At 39.0% G+C, this 23796-nt stretch overlaps 2 protein-coding genes across 6 annotated transcripts; one reads left to right on the top strand and one right to left on the bottom strand.

Annotated features, from left to right (window-relative positions):
- On the top strand, positions 1983 to 18656 carry ANKRD37 (ankyrin repeat domain 37). Of its 5 annotated transcripts, none has more exons than XM_018042018.1 (5): positions 1983 to 2236; positions 2456 to 2608; positions 3340 to 3512; positions 4029 to 4232; positions 18469 to 18656. In XM_018042018.1, exons 1-5 carry the CDS (start codon positions 2210 to 2212, stop codon positions 18470 to 18472), a joined length of 561 nt encoding a protein of 186 aa, XP_017897507.1. In that variant the 5' UTR covers positions 1983 to 2209; the 3' UTR covers positions 18473 to 18656. The 5 variants fall into 5 exon arrangements, with proteins under 5 accessions (XP_017897507.1, XP_017897505.1, XP_017897508.1 ...); XM_018042016.1 differs by lacking the exon at positions 18469 to 18656 and adding an exon at positions 8067 to 8105; XM_018042019.1 differs by lacking the exon at positions 18469 to 18656 and adding an exon at positions 4482 to 4779 and having other exon boundaries at positions 1988 to 2236.
- UFSP2 (UFM1 specific peptidase 2) lies at positions 4797 to 23727 on the bottom strand. The gene is made up of 12 exons (XM_005701130.3): positions 23633 to 23727; positions 20686 to 20764; positions 17611 to 17794; positions 17463 to 17529; positions 14652 to 14809; positions 14065 to 14257; positions 12354 to 12500; positions 11768 to 11932; positions 11443 to 11567; positions 9871 to 9947; positions 8839 to 8963; positions 4797 to 4963 (listed from the first exon to the last, which is right to left on the bottom strand). Exons 1-12 carry the CDS (start codon positions 23633 to 23635, stop codon positions 4877 to 4879), a joined length of 1410 nt encoding a protein of 469 aa, XP_005701187.1. The 5' UTR covers positions 23636 to 23727; the 3' UTR covers positions 4797 to 4876.

Below are 23796 nucleotides of genomic sequence, written 5' to 3'. Positions count from 1 at the left end.
TTAGAACTCTAAGAACTTCTTTGATGACACCCTGTATTAGTTAGGAATTCTTGAAAATGAACATCGTGCAAACTTGAAGCTTAATTATATGCTTTGAAAAATAGTGCTTATCTAGATGAAAAACACGAGAAAAGGAAAACTGGCAATATGGACATGCGTTCTCATATATCTCTGACAGTCTTTAAACAGCACAAAAAGCACTGCGAATAGTTTAAATTTAAAAAAAGAACACAAGCATGATTCTATACATGTTTGAATATAAGTGTGTGTGTGTATATGCTTAAGTACACATATAAACAAAGATGTTTAAAATTACCCCTATGCAAACAAAAGAGAAGAGAATTTTGCTCACCAAGTCTTTTAGGCAGCAAGGCACTGGATACTTCAGATAAAGAGACTAAGGTGATAACAGGAGGTGCACTCAGTGCTTCAGACAGAGGAAATAAAAGATGAAAAGGGGATGCTCTGTGCTTTGGACAACCAGGCCCTTAGTTAAATGCATTTCCTGAAGAATTTTAATGAACTCTGCTTCCCATACATAGAAAAGCACTATAATCATTAACTTGGAATATTTGTTCTTTGTAATTAGCAGAGATCTTTTACCAAGATACATGTTGACTGTAGGTACTCCCTAACATCAAAAAAATCACATATAAGCTAGCTTCCCCACTCCCACCGCTTCGGCGCCGTTCCTCAGCGCTGTCTGAAGGCTGTCTCCGGGGCTACAGTCCGCAGGAAAACCCTGAATAAACTTTAGCTCACACCTCTCGTGCTGCACATTTTTCTCTCAGTCGACACCTTGGATCAACTGCATAAATCTGGTAATATAAATGACTGCAAAATTAGTTTATGGCTCTTATTACAAAATAAACAAGAAACTGTAACCAAAATTAGAACAAAAAGGCCACCCATCTATCTTCAGAGGACACTGAGCTTGTTCTCCAAAAACAGAATAAACTCAGTCTGGCCCTCAAAAGGTACCAGCACATAGAGGGGAACAGATTAAGATATCAGGGAAAACAAACACATGGTTGGAACTTTAGCTTTTAGCTAGATTAACCTGGGGAAGAAAAAAAAAGTGCTTGGGAACTGTCCAGACATAAAAATACACGGTCAATGGCTATGGCTTTGAAGTCAGATGTCTTGTTTCTACAATTTTCTGAGGTACGGTCAGCCCTGCCCACGGGGAAGAGCCCCAGTGGTCATAAACATCCATGGCCTGAGTGCGGGGCTCCAGGCTCAGCGAGCTCAGGACTAAGAGCTGGCACCACCATTTCCCCAGGCCACAAGTCCAGCACTGTACCTGACCTGTCTCTGAGGGGCCACATTACAATGGCAGGCTCACTTTACGTCACTCCCGGAAAGGGCACGGTGTCATTTTGGGGTGTGGGTGAAGCCGTCCTGTGGGAAAACCTAGCCCCTTGGCTCATGTTAACCGCCCCTCCACCATCACCCGCTCTAGCTTTCCTAAATGTCTGAGGGCCTGAGGGACAGAGGCAAGTCTGGGGCGGCTTTGAACACGATGACTCAGAAAGAGCTTTCTTTCCTCAGGAGCCAGAGGCTGGGGCCCCGGGGGTCCAGCACCAAGCGCAGTAGCAGCTTCTAAAGGTTGCGTTGCCGCCCAACATCAAGATCCTGGTAGCTCCCTCATTTCCTGGTTACGTGCGCGCTAGCAGAAACCAAAACCTCCACCCGCGACTTCCGCTTCCCCAAAGGGCCTAATGAGCTAGGCACAAGCAGCGTGAGACGTGCCGAACTCTGAGCGCCTCATGGCGGCGGGTGAAACCCAGCATTCCTGACTCCGGTCCTTCATGGCGCACGCGTAACGAGGCCTGGGAGGGAACGGCCTCAGGGCTCCGCCCCAAGGTGGGCGGGCCTGACAACTCCCCTTGGCCAATCAGCTGGCGCATCCTCGCTGCCTCCTCCTCAACCCTGCCCCAGCCAGCCTCACTGGGCTCCAGGTTACACGTGCTACTGTTTGTGTACGTGCGGCTACTGCTGGGCGGAGAAAGGCTGACAGCCTAGGGTTGGGCTGCTCAGGTCGAGCCGCAGCTGGGGCACGGCGGGGAGGGGCTGGCTCCCTGGCTCTGGTGATCTTTTAAATTCTCCGGCTCTCGGGCTGCCTGTCCACTCTTAACCTGTCCGTCTGCAGCGAGCGCTGCACTGCTCAGCTCTCCCAAGGACGCCTGTCCTCTACTTTAGGCGGGAGATGCTGCTGCTCGATTGCAACCCAGAGGTGAGACTCAGGCTGCTTTTGTCCGGCAGGCTTAAGCGTCCAGATGTCTGTCTTCTAGAGAGGGCTAGATAGGGTGAGGGTGTACTGACCACTTGGCGCTGCCAAGTCAAGCCTCTTCAGAGTTGGAGGGTTTTTGGAGTAGCTGAGGATTTCAATCCCCGGAGGGCAGGAGCCTGGACAAAAGCGAGAAGGGGTGCTGGAGCTGTTCTTTTCTCGCAGGTGGATAGTCTGAAGCATCTGCTGGAGACCGGGGCCTCCGTTAACGCACCCCCGGATTCCTGCGAGCAGTCGCCTGTCCACTTGGCTGCAGGTGGCGGCCTTGCTTGCTTTCTTCTCTGGCAGCTGCAGACGGGCGCTGACCTCAACCAGCAGGTAACTAGGTAACTGATTGTTGCCGTTTGCAACCCTCCCCTTCACCCCAAATCCACACAAACATTTCTTAGACATCAAGATATTGTCGTTTCAGTTGTTAGAAACATGATTAGTACAGCGATGCCCACAGAAGTGTGAGACACTATGTAATTTAACAATTTTCCAGTAGCCACATTAATGAAGCGAAACATTTTAGTAAACTGACCCAATTAATCAAAAATATTATCATTTCATGTGTAATCAATATAAAACATAACTGATATATATATAGGACATGCCTTCTCACCCTCCGTGTATTTTACATTGACAGCACATTTCAGTTCAGACTAGCCACATTTTAGGTGCTCATTAGCTGGATGGATGGCTGCTGGCTACTACATCGGACATTTCCAGGGTCTACCATTTATTGCCAAAGGAACTGCTCCGTTACAAAATTAAGTCTCAGGGTAGCACAACTTGTAAGACATGCTCACAATCAATATAATTCCTTATAGAACTTAGGGTAGTTTGCATCTTCCATTGAATGTTAAATTTTAAATTGTAATTTTTACTTCTGTAGGATTCTATTTTGCTTTTAATCACTTAAAATTTAATGTATGTAGCTATGACTGCACATGCTTTTATTAGTGACAATTCTATATTTAATAGGGCACCAAGTGAACTTTATTTTAAAAAAGAATTAAAAGATTCAGTCCAGTACAATGCAGTTCTAACCCTACTTCCTCAAATAGCTTCGTCAAGCAATAAACCTCACTCATCAACTTCCACAAGAGTGTTTTGGGGAGACTAAAATATGCTGTCTTGTCTGTAAGGATGTTTTTGGAGAAGCTCCACTACACAAAGCAGCAAGAGTTGGAAGCATGGAATGCCTCAGCCTGCTTGTAGCCAGTGATGCCCAAATTGAGTGAGTATGGAATCAGTGACTTCAAATGTTATATTTTCTTGGGTTAATCAGACTCCTGCAGCTCAATTACATATGCTTGCCTAATTGATAATGTAGTGGAACCATTTAAATGTTAACTTAGGCTGTTAATGATTACCTGATACTACTCAAGTAAATTAAAAAATGCATCCTAAGCAATCAGAGGTGCAGTTCTTTTCATATGTCATGGCAGTATTACATCTTAGTTTTAAAAAATCCATTCTGTAGATGTTCTCACTGACTTCCTTTGTGTACTCACTCATTGTGTTGAAAACAGAATACTTATTTGTGCAGAAATGAAGTGCCCATTCTGTGCTGTCCTCTGTGCCAAGTAAGGACAAACAGTGAGCAAACATGGAATTCCTCTGTGCTTCCTTTACCTCTTTTATTCTGCAACCAACATTTGTATGAGCCCAAAGCACCTTTGTTAGAAATATATTTTAAAAAGGCTAAACAACTGTCAACTTTTACTTGAACACTTTTTTTTTTTTGTCTTAGTTTATGTAATAAGAATGGGCAAACAGCTGAAGATCTTGCTTGGTCATGTGGATTTCCAGAATGTGCCAAGTTTCTTACAACAATTAAATGTATGCAGACAATAAAATCAAGGGAACACCCCAATAAAGATCATTGTGTTCAAGTGCTCACACAGAAACGAAGTTTGGGAAGTGAGGAAAATACAAGTGGGAAAAGGAAGTGTTGGTAAGTAATTCAGTTTCTTCGTTCTTCCTCTCTTAAGGATTTCTTATTTAAAACAGAATTTATTGTTTCATTTAAATATTGCCAGTCTTATGTTTTATATATCTTTTCATTCTCATTAACACATTTTAATACTGGATGTAGTAACTACTACTTGACTTTAGAGACCAAAAGTTGTCCTGCATGGTGGAAGATTGGGGAGGAAACCTTTAAAAAAAAAAGTTTTAATGTTAATATGTTTTTCAACAACAGATGTATTGGTCATGAAGAGGTGTGGAGAAGGTCTTCACTTCATGCAGGTTTACCGCTCAGCTAAAAGCTGTGGCTTCAGGCTCATCAAGTGTGTCTAAACTCCTTCTAAGAAGGAGGAAACCTTTCTTCTAAGCGAAGATAACATTCAAGAATACATGTATTTACATGCCTATAATGTTCCAGTTGTGCATGCTTTGTCTCTTAACTTCTTAAAAGAATGTCTAAAGAATAAATTGTTTTCTTCGTGATATTTACAACCTTTGGAAAAACTCATAAAAACCATCAAACTTGAAATTAAAAAACTCGTAAAAACCATCAAATTTGAAATTAAATTTATTCTTTATCAACAAAGTTACAAAGTAAAACTTTACTACAGTCTTTGAGTCCAAGATATTTTAAATAGTATTTGGTCGCTGAGGGAGACATAAGTTATAGTAAGCATCCTTGTTCCAAAACTCTGGGCCCTTCCATCCACACCAGCCCTAGATGTGGGAGAAGGGAAAGGAAAACCTTTTAAGAAGTTACAGGACTACTTAATTGAAATTGTAACGTTTGACAACTGAATCTTGCAGTAAGACTGTAAATACCTATACAAAGCAAGTATCTGAATTCCTATTAAGCACAGAAAAGTAGCTTATTTGGGTTCATTTCAGATAGAATTAAAAAATTTTATATTCTATGATATTTAATCATAGGAATCATTTTAAAAAGGAAAACCTTCATTATGGTACTATTACTCAATGTCATATTTTATTGATTTTTAAGATGTATGGTTTTATAATTCTGGTAGTTGATGGCATGTGATAATTTAACTGCCATCTGTCCCATGGAAGACTGTAGAGACAGTGAGAAAGCCTATGAGCCTTTTCATTGAAAGTGCGCCTCCTCAACCACTGATTTCCCAGCAGTGGCATCTCAGCAGTGATACCAGATAGTAAAGGAATCTGAACCTGCCCTTGGGAGTTGCATTCTACATTCTTCATTTTTCTCAGGCCGTAATCACTGCCACTTCCTAGCTTCATGTCAGTATTAATCCTTTTTTCCAGCAGAGAAAATTACTTTCAAACAACATTTCATTGTGAATATAGTTAAATTCATCAAATTTCTTCTAGGGCCATTGATTTATTTTCTTAAAGACCCAGCTAATGACTTGTCTGAGTTTACATCATTCTGAAATGAAACGCTTGCTTACACATACTTGTTCAGTGAGGAGTCAAAATGTCATTGTGTTGAGTGACAGGCAGTGGCCTTGCTCCTTTACCCTACCTAGCTGGGAGTGTATGAGTGCGTGCTCAGTCATGACCTACTCTCGTGACCCCATGGACCCTACCTGGCTCCTCTGTCCATGGGATTTTCCAGGCAAGAGTACTGGAGTGGGTTGCCATTTCCTCCTCCAGGGATCTTCCCAACCCAGAGATGGAACCCAAGTCTCCTGTGTCTCCTGCATTGGTAGGCAGATTCTTTACCACCTGAGTTATCAGGGAAGCCCACCTAACTAGGAGGCTGCTGGGCATTCTGGCAGGGACCTGAAGTCAAAGGTCATAGTTCCTACAGAGGAAGATGGTCTATTAGCCACTTTTTCAGTGTGGAGGAGAGAGGGTTGAGTAGAGATGCTCTTTAGGTCTTTATTATTTTTCTGATTGCAAAAATAAGATACACATAAAAAAATTCAAATGAGGTGAAAGTAAAAATTAAAAAGTCCTCTATCAGTTCTGCTCCCCCTGCCTACAGATACCACCAATTAAGTCTCATTTATTTCCATTGAGAGTTGTTTCTTTACATAAAATTCTTTTCATCATCTCATTTTCTCAGCAAAACTTTCTCTAATGAATTTCATGTCCTAAAATCTGTTTTCCTAACGATAGAAAAAGGCTTATACTTTCTGTTTTAATCTTCCACACATATGGGCCATCTCTAGGTAACTGGTCTCAAATTTTTTTCAAGAAAAGTGGGTAGAGACGGTGCCCAAACCAGCAACTGTGGGGGTAAGGAGAGGAGCTGGACGCCTTTCTTTTGAGGTGACTGGCTTAGGAAACTTACACAGGAAAGCTCCCCAAGTGGGTAGAGAGGTCAGGCAGAGGGAGGATGATCCCTCCGGCCCCTGACATAGACTGAATGTATCTAAGACTTGTATGATGAACCCTAGTCTCCAATGTGCTGGCATCTGAAGTGGCATTAATGACAATAGAGCCATCATTAGAGTGCCCAGAGAGCTCCCTCATCCCTTATACCACGTGGGGACAGTGAGGAAGTCTGCCGTCTTTGAACTAGAAAGTGGGCCTCACCACCCACCAAATCAGCTGCCACCCCCATCCTGGATTTCCCAGCCTCCAGAACTCTGAGAAATAAACCTCCGCTACTGGAAGCTGCTCCCTCTACAGTGTTCCGTTACAGCAGCTGTAAGGCTTCTCAGTGCCTTTAAGATAAAATCTGAACGCGTGTGTCTCAGTGGCCATCCTGACTTAGCTCCTGCAGATCCCTCCAGCCATCAGCCACCCCTCTCCACTAGCTCAAGTCATGTTAAAAATGCCACAGTTCTCAGAAAATGCCCAGCTTTCCTTTCACTTACTTTGAGTGATCCCTTTGCAAGGGCAGCCTTGTAAGCGCCACCAAAGACACCATATTTTGGGGAGGAAGGAATCCTTTATGGTGGAGGAGGAAATATCAACCCACTCCAGTATTCTTGCCTGGAAAATCCCACGGACAGAGCAGCCTGGTAGGCTGTGGTCCATGGGGTCACTAAGAGTCGGACATGACTGAGCATCTTCACTTTCACTTTCATGCATTGGAGAAGGAAAGGGCAACCCACTCCAGTATTCTTGCCTAGAGAATCCCAGGGACGGAAGAGCCTGGTGGCTGCTGTCTATGAGGTCGCACAGAGTCAGACGCGCCTGAAGCGACTAAGCAGCAGCAGCAGCCCTTTATGGACTCTCCTTCTTTGTCCTTCTAAAGATCCATTTTAATAACCCCAGTGCTTAGGACAGTGGATGGTAAATATTAGGTACTTAATGAATGTCCAATGAATGAACACTTTGCTACAGAAATTGCTCCTGCTTTCAGGAAGATATGTATACCAGCCAAGAACATGTCCTAGAAGTCCAAATGCCTTGAAAGAGAAAACTGTGTGTATGTGGCATTTAAAATTTTAAGAATGTGTTTATATTCTGTTAGTACTTATAGATGCTCCAATAATTGGCAAAAGACTTTACTAAAGTGGGGATATAAGAGTTCAGCTACATAAAACACTAAAAACTCTTTACATGAACATCTCATCCATAGGGTTTTACTAATCTCATATAGCTATTCAGTTTTGAAGATCTCTCATAAGTGAATTTCAATGTTAAACCATCCATTTCCCCAGAATTCCCTAGTATTTCTGATTTAAGAAATCTTTTTATTGGTACTAATGACTTATTTGGCAAAAAATATGAAACTTTTAAAAAATTCAAGTTGTGTCGTATAACACTTGCCTCCAAAAGATTTAGTACGGGTTTCATGGAAATTTAGTACTAATTTCTCATTAAAACTCAGTACTAAATCTGAATTAGTTGCCTATAAATTAACATAAATTTATACCTCCTTTAGCTGGTAGTTTGCTGCTGCTGCTGCTGCTGCTGCTGCTGCTGCTAAGTCACTTCAGTCGTGTCCGACTCTGTGTGACCCCATAGATGGCAGCCCACCAGGCTCCCCCGTTCCTGGGATTCTCCAGGTAAGAATGCTGGAGTGGGTTGCCATTTCCTTCTCCAATGCATGAAAGTAAAAAGTGAAAGTGAAGTCGCTCAGTAGTGTCTGACTCTTAGCGACCCCATGGACTGCGGCCTACCAGGCTCCTCTGTCCGTGGGATTTTCCAGGCAAGAGTACTGGAGTAGGGTGCCATTGCCTTCTCCGAGCTGGTAGTTTAAGCATTAACAAATATTCTTAAATTTGTTTCAAATTCAAATCTTTCATAGAATGAGATTAAGTTATATGTAAAAAAAAAAAAAAAAATATATATATATATATATATATAAAAGCAGCCAAGTCTCCATAATGTCCATCATACTGCCAATTTTTGGTTAATTTGAAACTTATAAACATTATATATTTCACTCTCTTTTGAGGCATTGATAAATCTCACTATATTCACAAAATGCTGTAAAGTCTCCAAAGGAATATATTTATGAGTTTCGTATTCTATTACTTTAGTTCCCCCCTGGCCTTCATACCTAGAGAGAGTTACTCATCACAGGCTTAGAGTCCTTCCTTATAGTGAGGATCTCTGTTCTCAGTTTACAATCCATCTTTCTGTTAGCTTCCAGTTCTCCCTCCTGGTTTTGGGTTCTTTTCCTTGTATTTATTTGTTAAACAGACACTTACCTTTTCCAAAATAACCTGCAGATCTTCAGCACCTGTATAATGTGGATCTAAAATCAGAAATTTTATCTTTCCTGTAATTTCATTCCATGCAACTCCTAGTATTGTGTGAGCCAAAACTCCTCCCCCTATAGAAGAGGAAATAAAGAAATGAGAGGGCATATATTAGTCTCAACTTTCCATTCAATTTCAGTTGAAAAAGATTATTTTGCTTATGAATTGATCTAACATAATATTAAAATTGATTGCCCTAAACTGGTAAAGACATAATGTCAAATATACTCCGAAAAGACAAAATCACATCTTTAGGACAGAAAAGGTACAATCACATCTATAATCATATTAGGTTTCTATGTCACTTTAATACTCATGGAATTACCTAAACTGGATTTAAAGAGGGCCAGAGAGGGTCTAAACTCCTCACAGCAGGGTGACAGTCATTGCTGTTGGTGCCTCTCAGCAGACAAGCCACGTTATCTCTGCTTTGAGTGCCTCCAATGGTGCAGCCTGTCTACTCAGCCAGTACTTTCTGTAGTTTGTTGGCATCTGCCTACCTGCATTTTTTCCACACCAGTCTTAGCTTGCCTTCTGTCACCCAGGACAAGTCTTATTTCTCATAGAATTGTGAATCTTCAGATTAGCAAATCCAATTCTCTTATTTTACAAAGAAAGCCCAGAGAGGTTAAGCAATTTGCATAATGTCACATAGCGAGCCAAGTTCCTGACAGCCATGACTTCCGATGCTATACTGAGTGACCACTGTCTCTTTTCCAATCTGCTCTGAAGTCTATTTGAACACAGTTATCAAACCTCTTCTTAGCCTTTACTACTTCTAGTTATTATAATCTTTTTTATAACTTTCCTCCCACCTTGGAAATTTTAAAAAATATCCAGAGGTCAGTATGCATGATGTAAAAGCTAATTTTAATATGTTTACAAAGGACTGATATTATGTGCCATTATGTATTTACATTAATGATAAGTTTCACATACTCTCCATCTACCAAAAGAACACAAGATTCCAAAACATCTTACCAATCATTATTGGAGTTCCTTCACTCTGGAAATGATTAGCCAGTTCCCGTCCCTGAGAGGCCATTTCAGAACCTTGGCTAGAAAGAAACCAGTTTCTATCAGATGAACTATTCTGAAGATCAAATGAGCTTGGGAACTAATGTTTTCTATCTTTTTGGTTATTAAAAATATAGATATAAATTTAAGTAAAATTAAGTGGTAGGGAACTGAGAGCAATTTAAAGCAATACAACCTCTAAATATTTAAGGTCACTAAATGAGCTAGGAAAGAAGATCTTGATTCTTTGCTTCTAGAACTGCATAAAGAAGGTTCTGGATTTCTAACCTAAGATTGAAAGTGGTCATTTTGATACTGAGGGGATTCTTATGGGTGGATTTAATTTCAGAAGGATAGGTTTTAAATCCTGAGATTTTGTCTTCTTACCATCAAACTCTGAGCCTGTAATTCCTCATCTTTAATCTGGGACCAAAAATACCTGCCGTTCTATGTGACAGGAGATTCCAGGACTAAAACAGACAATGTCTATGAAGCCAGTGTGAAAACTGCAAAACGTTTTCAAGTACAACCTATTTTTAGGGAATCTTTCAATATCATACAATTTTTACTTCTGAGAATAGAAAAGATGAATAGATGAATTTTTGTTTCTTTTTAGAATGGAGGTGCCAGGTGGTGCTAACTAACCCTTAGCTCTTGCTTCGTAAGGAATATATGAAGCAACATTTTCATGTGTCAAAACTTTCACTTTTTAATCACCATCTACTTCACTACTTAATCTATTATTTATTTGTTAGCACTGATTTCCACATCCAATCCAAATTGCAACTGTGAAATCAGATGTACTAAAGTACTTGGACAATAAGGATTATGACATTATAGTTATCAAGGTTGTCATAATAAATGTATTAAAAACATAAGCTCATATATAAGGAGTAAGCTAGAGATGGTCATAGAATTCAATCTTATCTAATATTTGCTCATATTTAATACTAGAAGTGTGATTAGAATAGTAATATTCTATTTTTAATAGATAAGGAAAAGAAAATTTCCTATTATAAATTTCCTATTTATAAATTTTATATTTCTATATTATAAATTTCCTATTTCCTATATAAAATTTCCTATTGTAATAGATAAGGAAAAGATAAAATTATATTTGGATACATGATTAGTTTCTTAAGATCTCAGGAAGCAAAAGAGTAGGAATAAACAAAAAGGTAGGTAATAGATCAATATGTGATTTTTCCCTTCCAAGAATTCAATGACTTCTGCATTAAAAAACCAGATCTTCTGTAACTACTCAAAGTTGACATATTTCCAATTTTTCCTCTTCTAGACTAAGACTAGGCCTAGATCGTACAAGTACATATCACAAAGTTTACTCACCAACATCTTCTAAAAAATAACAGCAAAAAAATTTAGGACTGGAAAAAATGAGGTTTATAAAGCAAGGGGGCAATGTGGAAGAAGAGAAAAGAGCAAAAACAAATTGGGGGAAAAATGCACTTTTTTCTTTTAATAAAAGTGACAAACTCTCTTTGAAGTGATGTCTCAAATTTCTTAAAGTTTCCTTACCTGACAAACAGTATTTTTGAAGTTACACCAATCAAATGGTTCAGCACCAGCTGTACCTCGACAGATCCAATCCACTGCCGTGATCCGACAAACGCTGCTGGTTTGTCCCCGGCATCAACTAGAGCCTTATTTAAAAATACAAAAAAAAATCATAGACAAGACAGCTATTAAAAATTATGTGTAGGGCATTTCCCTTGATTACCAGTATGTATGTTTTTTCCCTTCAAAACAGAAGTAAGTCTGGACCATGAGGTAGGTATAATTATTTAATGGTATATTAGGGTTCATGAAACGTCCATGTAATTCCCAATGGCATGTTCTGTACCTGCTGGATTTCTCTGTGTGTTGGAATGGATCTCTCTGTGTATCCCTGGTGTTTGAACCAGGAGCAGATGGTCTGCAGAGACCGATAAGCACAGCCCCAGCCATTGTCATCTATTCGATCCTGCATATAATGATGGTAACCATATGTACCCTGGACCACACAAACCTATATAAAAAGAAGAAACACAGTAAAGTATTAACTGTAGATGTATATGTTACATGTATACATATGTATACCATCTATTAAGATAACATATACATACACATGCTCAAGTCACTTACTGTTTTCAGAGCTAGACTGTTACTTTTAGTGCCTTATAAAAAATTAAAAAAAAAAATACTCTCCAACTCTTTCAGTGTATCAGTGTATTACTGATACAAAAGTGAACTAAGAACAGTATGAGAAAATAAAATTATAAGACAGTATCATTACATAAATGCAAAAATCTTAACAAAATATTAGCAACCTAAGTCCTGCCGAGAATAAAAAAATAATTAATCATAATCAAACATCCACTGGGCACAAGCAAAAAACAACTAATGACACTAATGATCAACCAACTTGTATAAATAATTACTAAACTCACCATACCAGTCTCTATGTTAGGTGGATTGAGATAAGTATGTGGATTTCTAATATAACCATCTTTGTATGGTTCATCTGGAAAATGATAAGCATTAGACCTTTTGAAATAAGGTCTGTCATGAGGCAGATTGAAGACATCGTGTAATTCCTAAATAAAACCAGAATCAACAGGAAATAAGAGAAAAAAGGTTAAATGATATAGGTTCCTAGTCAATAAATAAACCCAAACTAGATACAAAACAGAAAATTTACTATATACTGGTTATACAAGTTATCAAACACTTATGATTTAATTCATGAAGGTCAAAGAGGGTGAGATTTAAACTAAAACCAAAAAGGATTTATTTTTGTTTATCTATGTATATGGATAGAAACTGGAAGAGATTATAGAAAATTGAATATAATTTGTTACAGTGAAAGAACTGAGATAATTTAAAATTACTTATTGTAACACAGTCTGCTAAAATAAATCCAGGCTAAAGACTAGTTTTGAAAGTCTTGTAAATGAGTAATTAACAATGATATAACTATACCAAAAAAGTCATGCTTAGGTTTTCAGTTTTAAAAATCATGCTTAAGAGTATTTAACAAATATAAGGGGTAATGATTAGATTACAGAATGGAAATTGGTGGTTTAAAGACCAATATGGCATCAAAATAAAAATACACATATATGTTTAAAAGGTAACATATTCCTAAATGTATAAAAACATGTAATAGTTACTCTGAAAGTCTGACATCTTTTTGATATCTCCTATGTATTGGAGCAGTTTGAATGAGATCATTAGCTTGTGTAACTGTTGCCTCTGCAAATCAATTCATTTGGCACTTACAGAGAGGCACAGAAGGTTACAGTGTTACATCTCTTTTCAGGGACAGAGATTGCGAAGATGTTTCCATGGCATAATTTGATGGGTACTAGGTGGGACACGACTGAGCGACTTCACTTTCACGTTTCACTTTCATGCACTGGAGAAGGAAATGGCAACCCACTCCAGTGTTCTTGCCCGGAGAATCCCAGGGGCGGCGGAGCCTGGTGGGCTGCCGTCTATGGGGTTGCACAGAGCTAGACACGACTGAAGCAACTTAGCAGCAGAAGCAGCAGGCAAGGCCACATATCAAAAATATATACTAACAAAAAATACATACTACCAAAAAAAAAAAATATATATATATATATACACACTATCAAACCAGTCATTTGCCAATAAATCTCATTTCTTTGAATGCTGATCATGTTTTCTTCAAAACGCCTCTAATAAAACCCAAATGACCCTGGGAGGTGGGGGATGGAGTAGTACTAAAAATCTTAATTAGAAACAGAATAAAATGTAATTTCCCTTCTCTAACTGTAATCTTGTATTTTTTATAAATCTGCAAGTAATGGAAAAAAAAAGAAGTTATTAAATAGCACTCATCAGCTACTCTAGGCATGTAAGCATCTTTTCATTCTTAAATTTCACTACAGAAAAATAACATATGAACTTCACTGAATATATGAAATTAAAATGTTATATATAATTTAGCATAATATTTTTTTAAAAGACTTTAAATAGTTACATGAGAATAGACATCAAATAAGATGTAAAGCCAATAGTGTGCATCCACACTTTATAAAATTAAATCACAAAACACTGGCTATTTATTAGAAGCACAAAATTAAATACAAAATGAATGATATTTTTATTTTTCTAAGAATGAATTGGTTTTACCTTTCTATAGGCCTGCAGCTGACCATCTGGAATTCCTGATGGATATGAAATTGTTACAAGATTTTTTTCCCCTGGTAATAAAAAGTGCAGTGGTTCAGGAACCACAATAGATGTTCCTTTCATGTATTTCAAAATGCATTTTTCCATATCAGTTAGTTGATTATGAATTGCATCAACGAGAAGTTTACGAACTCTGTGGGGGGGGAGGCAGAATATACAAGTGCATTAATAAAAGTTATAACAGTTATGATACTTGAAAGTGTAGAGTGAATATATTCCTAATATGCCCTTGATAGGACTGGGTTTATTAAAGTAAGTCTAAATAATAAAAAGTTAATGTTAAATAAACTAAATTTCCTCTGTGCAGATAAATGGAAAATTCTATAGGTTTTGCATATTATCCTATTTCCTCAATAAACACTGAATTACTAGATGACTCTTAGTTTAATAATAAACACGGAGTAAATCATAGTAAAAAAGAACAACCACCACCCTAGATATGCCTCAATGACACTTAAAAATGGGCTTTGATTACTTTGGGGGAGGGTCCTCATTTAAAGGTGACAGTAGTATTAGAAGATACCTACTTTCCCCACGTTTCTTCTGGAGCAACAGATAAAACTGCATCAACTGGTAAAGTCATACTAACATAGTGGTGTCCTCCGCTTTCTCTTTCAATAATGGGCGTTACAGCGGCCAGAGGGGTTGATACTTCCAGCATCAGATCTATATTTACTATTTGATGCTATAAAGATAAACAGTAATAGTTAACTTAAAGCACACTGAACAATAATATAAAAGGTAAGTAAAAGGACTTTTTAAGGACCATATAAACTATATTACTGGAGAAGGCAATGGCACCCCACTCCAGTACTCTTGCCTGGCAAATCCCATGGATGGAGAAGCCTGGTAGGCTGCAGTCCATGGGGTCACTAGGAGTCGGACACAACTGAGCGACTTCACTTTCACTTTTCACTTTCATGCATTGGAGAACAAAACGGCAACCCACTCCAGTGTTCTTGCCTGGAGAATCCCAGGGACGGGGGAGCCTGGTGCGCTGCCATCTCTGGGGTCGCACAGAGTTGGACACGACTGAAGCGACTTAGCAGCAGCAAACTATATTACAGTAAATTATTTAAAAGCACAATTTTTAGCTTAAAGAAAAATTCTTCTCTGCTTCAAAATAATCTGAGGAGAGGCATAGAGTGAGTGGGAAGTGAAGATGAAACCAGACCGATTATGTATCCAGAAGCATTAAAAGTTCACCATGGTTCATTGTACTATATTTGTATAGATTTAAAATTTTCCAAAAAAATGAATAAACAAGATACAATACCACACATCAAGACAACTTTTAAACATATATTATGACTATATACCTCTGCTCTAAAGACATACTAATAATGAACTCTATTAGAAGGTTTGATTTTGATAGTGGTATGGAAAAACAATTCTGAAAATGCTTTCTGTATATTAAACAAATTTAGCAAAATATTAAAGAGTACTGGAAGCCAGGTTTCTCACCAGGAAAAGGTTAGGAATTGTGTGAGACTGAAGTAGAACTGGAGGTATATGATTTACATGGGTAAATATTGATGTGTGCGTTCTATAACTATAGTATGTGTGCATACATGTCTGCCTTCCTTGGGGAAATGGCTGATTCTTGAGATGAAATAGCAAAAGTACGTGAACCTGGAACATCCTTGGAAGAAAGTACGAAGTATTCAAAAGTACAGTATCAAGAGGACACTGGAGCCAGCATAAAGATTCTCTTGGCCAAATTAGAAAATATGAGCATCAAAATAACTGATGACAGTTAACAGACAACTCATTGCATAAAGCAGGAATCCATGCTTCCACACAGTTAATACACAGCAAAGAGGAAAAGCTCTTCCTTACAGTACAAAGTCATCTTGTAAATGTAAAAGGAAACAAGACTTAGAAAAAAATCACCACTATGCAACCATCAGATTAATGCTAGATTCTGACAACAATTATCAATTGATGTTAGAAGTGTTGGGTAAAAACTTGATGAGGAATAGGATATATACATAAACTCAAAGCATCTTCCCACAAGATACCTTCTAGTTATCAGGGCAAAAAATAGGACCCTCACAGTGGAGAAAAGTGGCAGTTACCACATTAAGTGATCAACGTTAACGTCATTGATACGAGAACCAACTAAGTATATGCCTCTTTCATACGGTGTGCTGAGGACATCGTTACTTCTTTGGTATTCCTATCAACAATGACCACCTGAACCTACCATAAGGTGGCCTAGAACAAATTCAAACCCAATCTGAGAAACATTCTACAAAATAACTGACCTGTAACCCTCAAGATGTCAACCTCCTGCTGCTACTGCTACTGCTGCTAAGTCGCTTCAGTCGTGTCCGACTCTGTGCGGCCCCATAGATGGCAGCCCACTAGGCTCCCCTGTCCCTGGGATTCTCCAGGCAAGAACACTAGAGTGGGTTGCCATTTCCTTCTCCAATGCATGAAGGTGAAAAGTGAAAGTGAAGTCGCTCAGTCGTGTCTGACTCTTAGCGACCCCATGGACTGCAGCCTACCAGGCTTTTCCGTCCATGGGATTTTCCAGGCGAGAGTACTGGAGTAGGGTGCCATTGCCTTCCTCCAACGACTGGTAACTCTCAAATCCTTATCCAAAGTCCATAGTTTTTTTGTACATTCCACATTTAAAAATCTCACAGCTCTGGTCGACACCTCACTGGTGTCTCAAACACTGACCTCATGTCTTCCCCATCTCCCATCTTTATCCAAGCAAGAAGCTGGTCCAATTAGTCCAATTAATTGGAAGCTCACATCCAATTAGTCTCCAAGTACAATCCTTCTCATTCCCTAAATATTTCTTGTATCCATTCCCTTCTCTTTATTACTACAGCTACTGGTTTTGTTCAGAGTCCCTGGTCTCCGTCCACATCTCCAGCCTCATGTCCACTCTGGAAAAATGCTACAGTCATATTAAATATTAACTTTCTACAGCTTCCTGCCTTGAAGTAGCTGCTCTGTTTTTCATCTCTAATACCTGGCAAAGTTTGTGGCACGCGGCAGATACTCAAGAGTACTGGTTCAAAAATCAACAGAACCAAAACTGTGAAGAAAAGTAAATCACTTATCATTTACTATTTCATACAGCATAATGTGTCACTGTCAAGTTTCAGAATGATTCCTTTTTAAGTAATTTGTAAACATACTCAAGGACAAAAGTTTAGATATATAAAACAGAGGTATAACCTTGGGCATGTCACTTAATCTTTCTGGATTTGAATCACCTGATCTGTAAAAAAAAAAAAAATAAGAACTTTCTAAGATCTCACTCAACTCCAAATTCAAGGGCTGAAAATTTTTATCACTAAGAAGACAGGTGATTTGCTTACCATATCTGATAACTTTTTATCTTTCTTCTTCATGAACTTTCGTTTTGTATCTTCTTCCTGTTCAAATCTAAAAATTTAATATACAGAGATATTTATAATATGAAATGATATTGTAAAGACATTTCTAGCAATCTTCAAGCATACTCACTGAATAAAGCGCATTATGTTCTTACAGGCAGAACTATCGGTCAGCTCTCCTGGAATGGTGTTCATGTCACTGTTAGGCCATATGTACACTGAACTATGGCAAATTCTGAACACAAGGGCATCTGAAGAAAGCTTGGTTGACAGGTCACTCAGTACATGTTTTAGTGCGTTCTTGATAAAAATTTCTAAATTAGAAGAACACAAATAGAAGTTAATATGAAAAACTGTAAACTTTTCAACATGAAGGCATCCAAGCACACAGATATAGAGCACAGTAAAAGTGACCCCCAAATATCCATTCCTCAGATTCAATAATGTAAAAAAGGTTTGTTTTGTCTTTAAAAAAATGGAGATAAAATTCATAGACCAGAAAATTCATTCTTTTAATGTGTACAATTCAGTTGCTTTTAGTATACCACAAAGTTTACAATCATCACTATCTAATCCCAGAACATTCCGTCACCCCCAAATAAACCCTGGACTTCCCAGCAGTCACTCCCCAAACCCCTGCACTTACTCATGGCAATCACTAACCTACTTTTGGTCTCTACAGACTGGCTTACTCTGGACACTTCATATGAATAAAATCACACATTTTGTGGCCTTTTGTGTCTGGCTTCTTTCACTCAGCCTAATATTTTCAAGATTCAACCAACTGTGAATCCATCCCTAGCATGAATTAGCACTTCACTCTTTTTTATAGCTGAATAATATTCTATTATGTGAACAGAATATACTGTTTATTCATTTGTAAGCTGATACATATTTGGGTTGTGTCTATCTTTTAGCTATCATGAATAATGATTTTACAAATATTTGTGCGGAAGTTAGTGTGTGGATATGTCTTTCATTCTTTTAGGTAATAACCCAGAAGGGACTGCTGGATCATATAGTGACTCTCTTTCTGTGGACCTGTCAAACTGCTTTCTAGAGGAACTGCATCATTTTAGCCTCCTATCAACAATGGATGGATTCCAATTACTCTCAAAATATCATATTACTTACAGAAATAAAACTCGAGTGAGATATGAATTTCTTAGTAGTTCTCTTCCTCAAACTATATCCCACTAAGACTGTACAAAGTATTGGGTTCTTAACTCATGTTCTTTTTCCCTCTATGTGGTATGTCATCAACCTGGTATTTGACTTCATTTTCAATGATTTCATTTTTACTTAATAGAATTTTTTGAATATAAAAACCATTTTCATGGTTCCAGAGTCAAAACTATATAAAAAGATACATCTGAAGAAGACAATATTTAAATATTTGTCCCAGTTTTATACTCCTAAATCCTAAACCTATTTAACTCTGTGGTTAAAATATTTAACTATCACATCAATATCTTGATAAATAAATACCTTGAAGTTGTGGGAGAGAAAGATTACTTATAACAAGTCAGATATAAAGGCAACCTAATATGTTTCAGAGATCCAAATTTAAAGATTTATAGTTTCACTACAAAAGACAAACATAATTCCTGGATTACCTTCTGCCCATCCCTGAAGACCATGAAATATCTAAATAATTGTGATGTCTTTAAAGTTAAGCACCTCCGTTCTCAGTACTTCCTCATTAATGATTCCCTTCAAGGAGTGTTTCAAAGAGTTGGGTACAGCAGGGGGAATACTATAAAGTCAGAAGACAAGCTCAAATACATCAATTATTTGGGTAAAAAGTATGTGCAGTCTGTATTTACATTTGAAATTACATTATTATGTCTGTTGACTGATAGATCAGTTATACTTTGCAGTTAAGTTCATAGCAAAGGATAACTTCAATCTGTAGCGAGCTGTAAAATGTAAGGCTTTATCCACACAAGTAACACACTGTGTGGGAGCTCAGTAGTTAAGTAATATCCGGCTCTTTGTGACACCATGGACTACAGCCTCGCCAGGCTCCTGTCTATGGGATCTTCCAGGCAAGAATACCAGAGTGAGCTGCCATTTCCTTCTCTAGAGGATCTTCCCAACTCAGGGATCCAACCCATGTCTCCTGCACTGGTGGATAGATTCTTCACCACTGAGCCACCAGGGAAGCCCAAGAAACAATACTTTACTGATAAGATAGGCTTAAAAACGAGTTTGACTTAGTTCTTGCAAAATGATTCTCATCTTGATTGCACATTAGAGAATCAACTAAAAAACTTACTGATGCCCAAGTCTCTGTCCTTGAGACTTACTTATTTGGCTGGGGAGTGGGGATCAGGATGTGGACCAACACAGAGAACAATTTTTTAATATGAAGGGATGGGTCAGAAAGACCATCTTACATTCTCTCCCTTCCTCTTTCCAAGGGGCCAGTAAATAATCATCAGCTGGTGATCTTGAAGGAACTCTGACACTGTTTATTCCTCACCTTTCTGAACTTCTCTGTGGCTCCTGACACCCTTGATCATACTTTTCTTGAGTGATTTCATCTAATACAAGGCATTAACTATCATCCTTGGGATATACTAAGTTCTCTATCTCCAATTCTGACCACTCTCCCCCAAGTTTCAGACTTAAATTACCAATTGCCTGCTGCGAATTCACACTTGATGTACTGTGGCATTTCAAATGAAACACATCTCAAACACAGCTCCTTGTCATCCTCCTCTGATATCCTTTAGCTTGGTTTGTGGCAGCAGTCAGAAACAGGAAGACATCCTAGAGTTTGGTTTATACCAACACTGCTGATTTTTCTCCCATAGAACCTGCCTGCCATTCCTAAACCACACGACCTCAAGAGAATGGGTTCTGGAGTCTTAGGATTATATACTATTTAAGTCTGCAAAGTGTAAGTCTAGCTGTCTCATTTACAGTATGCTCAGGGTGGATATTTATATTTATTGTGACAATTTTCTTGGAGAGGGCAGTAAAGCTTCTTAAGTAAGGGGACACCTTAATGTGCAGAGGAGCCCCATGGGCTAGCAGTGGTGGTGAATGCAGCGTCTAAATCCAATTCATATCACTTACTACTTGACTTTAGACAGTTTATTCACCCTCACACTCAGTTTCATTTGCAAAATGGGAAGAATCTCACCATATTTCATTGTCGCTTTTATAGTAAAAAAGGAGAGTATCTTGGAAGACCTACCATTAGGAGTAGCTAGCTGAAAAGCTAGATCAAGGCCACCTCTTATTCTGAAGAGTATATCCATAGTCTCTGAAATAACCTAAGACAAACAAAACCAAAATTTCATTGTAAAACAAAAGAAACTCATCCTTATATAAATTAGACTCTAACTGAATTTAGATTAAGGCATAAATTAACTGTGACTTTTCAAATTATTTTCTGAGTTAATTCCTTGCTTTATGGAGAAAAACACAATACCATAAATTCTGTATTAGAGATTCTCAGCCTTTGTTCCACATTGAAATCACCTGAGAATTTTAAAGTACCCATTCCTAGGCTACACTCCCAGACATTCTGATAAATTGGTCTGGGGAGGATATTTAAAAACTCTTCTATATCAGTGATTCTAAAGGAAAAAGGTTGCGGACCACACTGCTCTGGGACAGTATTTCTAAATTGTAGTCTTCACAATCATAGGGTTTAACAATGCCATGAAAAGATCAACAGTCAAGAAATGGTTTAAGAATGGGACAGGAACACTGAACCTATTATGATAACAACTGGTGGGCAAGACAATGAGAGGAAACTAATATATCACTGATGGTGGAAGTATAAACTCTTAGAATTCATCATAGGGTGATGTAGCAATAAAAATCCAAAGCCTTACATTCACATTCTTGGGCTAGTAATTCTGCATATAGAAATTTAATCTAAGGAAATCTGCAAAACACACAAAGATTAGTGTATACGAATGTTAGCCTGTCAACAAGAGGAAACCAATTAAATAATTACAAACATTATATAGCAATGAAAAATCATGCTTTATGTGAATATTTAATGCTGTAGGAAAATGCGCACAACTTGTAAAGGCGAAAAAAGCACTTGTAAAATGAAATTATTAGCAGTTCTTAATTTGGGTCCATATGTTGAGTTTCATGTAGTTGATGACATATGACAAAAGATATATCATTTTGCTTGGGGAGAAGGGTGGGAAAGAGAAAGGCAACCTCTGGGAAAAGGTTTCAAAGATTTCATCAGATTCTCAAAATATGCCCCGAACAAGATGAAGAACCATACTACACAGTAAGAGTCCTATTTTTAACTAAATCAGTAAGTAGTACATTTACTGAGGTCTTAAAAAAGTAGAAGGCACTATGCTAAATGACTGGACATATACTAACTTTGATACTCAAAATAGGTACCATTACTATTTTTCTCATTTATAATCTCTGTCGCATTGTTCCAAAGGCGACTGCTTCTATTTTCCAAATTATAACCTATTTAAAGGCCATACCCTTTGCCCCAGTTATACTTCTTGGAATTTATCCTAAAGAAATAATCAAGAAAGTTCAGGACAAAGTTAGCTTGAATGCTGTCCACTTCTCATACTGTTGTTCATCACAGCAAAAAACAAACAAAATTCCACCTAAATTGCTATCAATAAGAATCTATTAAGTATAAGAAGTTGGTTAAATACTATGTACCTATTTGAATAAAAAATATTTAATGGCACTGAAAGATACTGACAATAAAAGTTAACAGCAGCAACCCTTAACTGTGACTTTCTGTATGACCTTGTAACTAATCACTCAAGTGTGTCTTTTCTGTAATACTGGAAAAATATACATCACAGGGTTGTTCTGAAGGCTCCATAGAGATCTTATGTGAACACACTAGAATCTCCTTACGCTTCTGAATTGACTCTCTCTCTGTGGAAATAATATTTAAACTGAGATCTGAGGGGTAAGTAGATAAGAGTATTCCAAAGGAAACACTCCAAAGAACATTCCAAATTCTAAAGTAAAGATAGGGGTGAAGGTGGCCAAGCCTTTCCCAGGCAGAGGCTCTGACTGTGAAAGCCTGCTTAAAAGACCACTTAAGAGACCAAAGCAGAGGGTTAGATCTCATGATGCCAAGGACAAGAATAACTGGAGACTGTGACGACTGACAACCATTTAGGTGTCAGTTGTGTCCGACTCTTCGTGACCCCATGGACTATACAGTCAGGCCAGAATGCTGGAGCAGGTAGCTGTTCCCTTCTCCAGGGGATCTTCCCAACCCAGGTCTCCCGCGTTGCAGGCGGATTCTTAACCAGCTGAGCCACAAGGGAAGCCCAAGAATACTGGAGTGGGTAGCCTATCCCTTCTCCAGGGGATCTTCCCAACCCAGGGATTGAACCGGGGTCTCCTGCATTGCAGGCGGAGTCTTTACCAACTGAGCTATCAGGGAATCCCCTGTAGATTTCATAGGATCTGGTCACGGAACAGATGTTCAGGAGCTGCGAAGAGGGCGATGTCAAGGATGATTTCCAGGTGTTTGGCATGAACAACGGTGCGGTGAGTGGTGGCGCAATGACCCGAGACAGGGTCACTGGAGGAAGAGCAGGATGAGGTGGGTATGGTTAAGTCAGTTTTGAACTTGCTGAGTTTAAAATATATATGGGCCAACTAAGTGGAGGTACAGTTAGTAGATATGCGGCTCTGGAGCTCATAATACATCTCTAAGCTAGAGATACAAATTCTGGAGAAAGCACAGGGTGTAAAGAAAAGTACTGAACACACATCCAGGGATACCGGACTGCAGCAGAACCTGCCTGAGCAGTCAGGGGGAAACCAGGGAAGTGTTACCACCACACTGCCGAGAGAACAAGAGTTACGTGGAAAGTTACTCTTCTCTTTTCCATGTCCACTCTTTCTTCGAAACCTTCAAAAACGTCTCATGATTCCCTCGTTCTCAAAATGCACGCGCAAGGGAAAGGTGCAGGGAGCGCAGTGGAGCCGGGCAGCCGAAGGTCGTCCGGAGGCGGCTTCCCTCCGGCCCTATCGGGAAGGCCCAGACCAAGGCCCGGACCACCGGTCCGCGGCAGTCTCAGTTCTTTCAAGGGCCGCAGAGCGCCACTCGCAGGCAGCTAGTGAGGTCGGAAGTGACCACACAGGAGTCGGTGGCGGGCTAGGGGGGTAATACTCACCATATCAGCTACGCGGCACCGACAGCAACACCGAGGTACACCCACCGCTCAGGAGGCTGGCTCGGAAGTGGTTCCGCCGGGGGGCGGGATTTGGGAGGGCCGACTACCGTTCCCAACATGCCCTGCGGCGTGCGTCACGGGGCGTACCACCACTCCAGATCTCG

Source organism: Capra hircus, chromosome 27 (genome assembly GCF_001704415.2).
Source record: "Capra hircus breed San Clemente chromosome 27, ASM170441v1, whole genome shotgun sequence".
Lineage (NCBI taxonomy): Eukaryota > Metazoa > Chordata > Mammalia > Artiodactyla > Bovidae > Capra > Capra hircus.
Note: the sequence above shows the minus strand (reverse complement) of the source record. Positions and strands in the feature narration are given on the sequence as shown.